Source organism: Photinus pyralis, unplaced genomic scaffold (assembly GCF_008802855.1).
Source record: "Photinus pyralis isolate 1611_PpyrPB1 unplaced genomic scaffold, Ppyr1.3 Ppyr1.4_LG10, whole genome shotgun sequence".
Classification (NCBI taxonomy): Eukaryota; Metazoa; Arthropoda; class Insecta; order Coleoptera; family Lampyridae; genus Photinus; species Photinus pyralis.
The window spans coordinates 13481146-13487145 of record NW_022170250.1 but is presented as its reverse complement, the minus strand read 5'-3'; the positions used below and the strand labels follow the sequence as shown (position 1 = coordinate 13487145).

Here is a 6000-nt window from a genome sequence, read left to right as displayed (position 1 = left end):
CCCAGGCAGAAACAGTACGTCATTAAGTCGTCGGTGTGACGTAAATTACAAACGAAGACGTAAATTTCCCAAAACTGGACGTATTTATTACGTAAACAAAAACACCAAAATATTACGTAATATACTTACGTTATCTTTCGGTCGCAATAACGTCATGTTTTTATGTGATAAAATAAATTCTAAAACTTCTGATTATTGTATCAAAATTCAAAATTCGTGAAAATAAATTGATTTGATTCAAATCTAATGACACGAAAGAGTAAGTACAAGAAACAATACCTGAAAACGGCAACATCTTACACGCGCATTGAAGCAAGCTGGCATCGTGGCACCTTTTACGCATTCGCGCCATTCCAATGTAATGTTAGGTTAGGGTGTTGATGTGAATCACGTTTTATTGCGGTAATCATAATTAGATTGCAAAGGTAAATGTAAAATATTTGATAAGTATGTTAGTTAATTAATTTACGTACAATATGACCATTTGCCTCGATTATTATTTGCAGGGCGAAATGTTTTCATTAGTGGAATTTGCAGAGGAGTCTGGAGGAGGCTTGGCCATTATTCGGACAGAGTGGTTTACCCCTCGCAAACAAGAAGCGTTTTGGCCACCTACTAAACAGTCAAAAACATTTGAAAAGGTTCTTCTAAATGAAGATCAAGTAATCGACAACAAGTGGAAGCTTTGTTTCGTTCGGCGCACCTTATTTGAGTCAGGTACGTTTTATAAATTTAGATACTGGTAATATGAATAAACTGTGGAAGCATTTTGGCACATTGCATGGTTTTAAGTCATGAGAAGCATAACGATACACTTTTCCATACCATAATACTGTCAAGACGAATTGCGAAGTACAAAATTAGTAATGAATGGGATTAGGCCGATATGTAGCACACGGCTTACGCAACTACCTATAATGTCATTAACATTATAGATAGTTGCGTAAACCGAAGCTGAGCTGTTGTTTATAATTACCCAAGTAACTTTAGAGCAGCTTACATGCTGATCGAAGTTATGAATTTCATATCGATAGTATAGTATACAGAACCCTAATAAATACTTTTATCAAACAGACGATTATGAACGTGTAAAAAGGAAGTTACCGAGGGCCGAATATACTTCTGATCTACAAAGTAGTGAGGCTGAGGTTGGAAGTCAAGGTGATGCAGACCAAGATAAATTTCAAAAAAGGAAACGTGCACCTTCTCGTAGACTACTTTCAAGTAGTAGTGACGAAGAACAAACTTCAAAGTTTCCTCGGCCACCTACTCTTAACTTAAACAAACAAAGTAAGTGTGACCTAAAACTGGATTATTTTACTTAATGCGTATGTTATTGGTATAAAGTAGTAAGACATGTACCATCTCCAAGGCAATTAGAGATCTGCGAACCTGTTCCTGATCTGAGTAGTGAACAATCCATAGCTTCTACGTCACAATCTTCACACAATGACAACAATACAACTCTAGCTTCTTGTTTATGTAGGTAGGTACCTAAATAAAGTATAGTATCTTGTATTTTTTCTTTTTAGCTCTTCAAAAAAAATTAGTCAATGATATTATTTTTATCAAAGAACAAAACAAATTAATAATAGAATTGCTGCGACAGCAAAAATTGACCCAAGAGAAAATCCAATTTGAAAATGCTCTACCGGCAAATTTTCCTGTAAAGTTGCCGGTCAATGCTGAACAAGAAATTCAGCTATTGGAACAGTATTTGACAATACAGGACAATTACGATTTACTGGTAATAATTTTTTAGCATTTACAGTAGCATTATAATTTATTTTATTGTTTCAGCGTTGCCATTTATCTACATTTGGTGGAAAAAATATTAATGACACCACTTCTAATATATTAAAGAGAGTCATAAACGATAGTGTGGCATGTAGTTACAATTATCTGGGCACTAGGTCTAATAAAAAGCCATTTTCTCAACTATCTTTAAAAAAGGTCGTTGTTGGTAAGTTAAATTATTATTTTTTTAACTTTTGTTTACAATTTGTTGCCAAAGATGCAGTAAAAGCAAAGCAACCACAGGCTGTTGAGTGTGACATCGAACAAGTAATAAAGGGGTGGTTGAAGCATGCACCCCAACGTTGCAAGCTTAAAAAAAGTAAGGATACTGTTGAATCTAACACTTAAGCTGTATTTTTTAACCTCATCAAGTACCTATGTAAAAATCGTACCTTAAGATTTACATTTAGTTTAATTTATACTTAATAATGTTAAAACGACGTAAAGGTAGTGTTGGAAAAAGGCAGATGTATAGGCGAATTGCAAACGAATTTAAGGTAGCCCTGCTGACAGATAGTACTTCAGTACAACAAAGTCTTTCAAAAGTACAAAATAAACTGAATTCTTCCGATTGTCAGAGAGATCAGGAACATTTGTCTGTAACAACTGATTTTGATCTCTCAAGTTCACCTATCGAACACAGTTCACTTATGTGCGAACTTCAAGAGAACAGTGATTTAGGGATCAACAGTTCCAATAACATTGACTTTGTTACTACAAACGGTTTATTGGATGATCAAAATACTTTCCAAACTCAAATTATAGAGGATAATATGCAAAGTAATAATGACAATAGAGATTCCTGTTCAATGCATTCTAATGTTGATTCTAATAATATAAATTCAAAGTTAAGACTGTGGGCTACTCAACATCATATAACACACTCTGCAATAAACGATCTTTTAAAAATTTTAGCTCCACACCATAGTGAATTACCACTTTGTAGTAAAACTCTATTAGCTACCCCCTTAAGAACAACTACCACTAGGAATTTTGTAAATGGTGAATACTGTCACTTGGGGTTAGTTGAAGGCTTGAAAAAACAAATTGTGAAACATAATTGCCATAATTTAATACCAACTTCTTTGGCATTAAATTTTAACATTGACGGAATACCTTTATTTAAGAGTAATCGCATGCAATTGTGGCCTATACTATGTAGTATCTTTAAATTTGAAAATGACCCCTTTGCTGTGGGAATATTTGCAGGTAGTTCAAAACCCACTCCTATTGAAGAATACTTGGAAAATTTTGTCAGTGAATTAAAGGACCTGTTAAAGAGGGGATTTACTTTTAACAAAATTCATTACACAGTTACAGTTCGGTCTATAGTTTGTGATGCGCCTGCTAGAGCTTTTTTAAAATGCATCAAGTCCCATAGTGGGTATTCATCTTGTGACAAATGTACGGTTGCAGGTGACTATTATAATGGTAGAGTAATATTAAAAGAGCTTGATTGTCCAAAGCGTACTGATGAATCTTTTTGCAATAAAGTGGATGAGGATCACCATACAGGTGATTCGCCTCTGTTAAAGTTGAATATTGGTATGGTGACCGCATTCCCTACTGATTATATGCATTGTGTGTGCTTAGGGGTTGTAAGAAAGTTGTTGAATACATGGATAAGTGGTGACTTACGTGTTCGATTGAGTAATCGTACTGTTTCTGAATTGTCGCAGCGGTTAGTTTCATTAGCAAAATGTATTCCTGTAGAAATAAAACGTAAACCTAGGTCACTATCAGAGCTTTCTTACTGGAAAGCGACAGAATTTCGTTCATTTGTTTTATACATTGGCCCAATTGTTCTTAAAAATAAAATTGATATTGCAATTTATGATCATTTTTTACTTTTGCATTGTGCTATGCAAATTTTACTATGTGCAGATTATATCAAACAATTTGGACTAAGTTTTCCGCGAACTTTTTTATATCACTTTGTTAAACACTGCAAAAGAATTTACACTCTTCAGTTTTATATTTATAATATCCATCCTCTTTTACATATAACAGATGATGCAGAAAGATTTGGAGATTTAAATTCAATTTCGTCCTTTCCTTATGAAAATTATTTAGGAAAGTTAAAAGCTTTAGTACGATCTGCTAATAAACCTTTACAGCAAATTCAAAGACGACTACATGAAATGTTCACAATTCCAAGTTCCCTGAAAAAGGATATCCAATGTCATATGGAACATCAGTTAGGACCAATTTTAAATATTAATTTTGAAAAACAGTACAAAAAAATTCAAATCAATGATTTCACACTTTCAATTAAATCACATTGTTCAGCAGATTCTTATTTCATAACTAAAAACGGACTTGTAGTTGAAATTTGTAATTTCTTATACAACCCCAACTCAAACATTACAATTCTCGGAAAAGAATATAAATGTTACCAATCATTTTATAGCTACCCTATTGATTCTAAATTACTAAATATATTTGAAATTAGTGATAAATCTGAGTTAATGTCAACATACAGTATTAATGATATTCTTGGCAAATGTACTTTGCTTATTTCAGGGAGTTCTCAAATAGCACTACCTTTGCTTCATACTTTGTAACTTTGTTAATGTAAGAATGTTATTGTTTCTGTTTTATGTAGGTTTCATGCAATGTAACTATAGGTACTCGACATTTGAATAAATTGATATTACCTAGCTACAATTTTTTAATGGTTTGAATTTCCCCTATGTCCCAAATTGGTAATTTGGTTTACGTCTCAATTACGTTAATTATTCAGAAAAATGACGTATTAGTTTAAGTCATAATAACGTAAAAATGTACGTTATACGGACGTAAAAATTTACGTAATCGGGCTGTGACTTATGCACGTTACATTTACGTTTTATTTACGTCATTATTATGGTTATTTTGACGTAATTAGGTACGAAACATCGACGTCTATATTACGTACGGTTCTGCCTGGGGTAGTGTTATAGCTTCTATTTACAAGTTTCCGATTTGAAGTTTTGTCGAAAATCCTTCCATCTTGAACCTGAACGTACCTTTACGACTTCTCCAGTCCTGGGCCTAATAATTTAATATCCAGGGTTGTAGCCCCCATAGTCTCCCCCTTAATCCAACGCCGCCGACGACCTCTGCGATGGATCAGATCGAATTCAAGCCTGCTTTCGACCCAGTTCAACGATTATAATGGACTTGGTTCACGCAAACGAGGTGAGCACGTCACTGACCATTATAGAAACACAAAACTTTACGTAATTTTTTTTCAGTTATTGGTAATGGCGTTCGAGGAGAATGCACACCAGTAGCCCGTGGTGATCGTGAACTCATGGTGATGGTGCTTCTTCCTAAGCAAAAGTGGATTAATAAAAGGCTAAAGGTAAATGTTCACATCTTCATTAAGACGTAATAGCAAATGTAACGCAAAAGTGCCTCACCTCTAGGGTGTCTCTTTCAATAAAGAACCCCCACCCCCAACATTACCTTTTTTGATTAATTTCAGATCAATATTTCTATTATTTTGTTTTAACTTATTTTTCTTCTTGTTTCAGATTTTCGATGAGCAGCCTTATAAAGGTAGGATTTTTCTTTTCTATGCATTATTTTGCAACAGTGGGGGAAAGTGAAGTGTATAGTGCGACTAAAAGTGATCTTTAATGACTTGTGGAAATCAGCTCAGTTTTTCAACTGGGTTGATTCTTCCTAAGGTCTCTCTCTCGGCATCAATCAGTTTGCTTTGTGTCGATCGGCATGACTATGACTTCATAGCCATACCGATTTTACGAAGCGAAGTGATTTTTCTGCGAATCTCACTGTGATAAAAGAATGAGGTCAATTCTTTTATTTCCAAGATGAGATCGATGGCTTTTAAGTTTCTATCACTAATGATGAATAAACGAATACGCTTTATAGCATCTTTCAGGAGCAATCTCCTAGTAATCTTCTCATTGTTCTTAGAACTACTGGCCGGCTTACTGTAAGACATGGCACGCGAACTGCATCTCTACTGGTTAGGATATCCATTCCTACTTGATCATGTTTAAACAAAGTTAAGTACACCACTAGTCTCGATCTACGTGAAAATTTTGTCTGGAGCACCAAATGTGCACTGACCACAAATTTAAAGTACGTAAATTGGTAACTTTTTACATTTTTGGAATCCATAAAATTTGTTTTGAAGATTATTCAGTGCTCCAGAAAAAATGTTCACCCTGCTCCATCTGTCCATAACTTTGC

General features: G+C 34.4%; 1 protein-coding gene and 1 long non-coding RNA gene across 5 annotated transcripts; both read left to right on the top strand.

Annotated features, from left to right (window-relative positions):
- Window positions 1-76: 76 nt before the first annotated feature.
- On the top strand, window positions 77-3065 carry LOC116162153. Of its 4 annotated transcripts, none has more exons than XM_031475701.1 (7): window positions 77-447; window positions 507-717; window positions 1075-1290; window positions 1348-1482; window positions 1533-1747; window positions 1801-1963; window positions 2015-3065. In XM_031475701.1, the coding sequence occupies exons 2-7, from the start codon at window positions 513-515 to the stop codon at window positions 2143-2145; spliced, it is 1065 nt and encodes a 354-aa protein (XP_031331561.1). In that variant the 5' UTR covers window positions 77-447; window positions 507-512; the 3' UTR covers window positions 2146-3065. The 4 variants fall into 4 exon arrangements, with proteins under 4 accessions (XP_031331561.1, XP_031331562.1, XP_031331559.1 ...); XM_031475702.1 differs by having other exon boundaries at window positions 77-451; XM_031475700.1 differs by having other exon boundaries at window positions 78-425.
- A 1846-nt stretch (window positions 3066-4911) lies between these two features.
- On the top strand, window positions 4912-5380 carry LOC116161078. The gene is made up of 3 exons (XR_004143367.1): window positions 4912-4977; window positions 5034-5143; window positions 5316-5380. It is a non-coding gene; the product is annotated as an uncharacterized LOC116161078 (long non-coding RNA).
- Window positions 5381-6000: the final 620 nt, after the last annotated feature.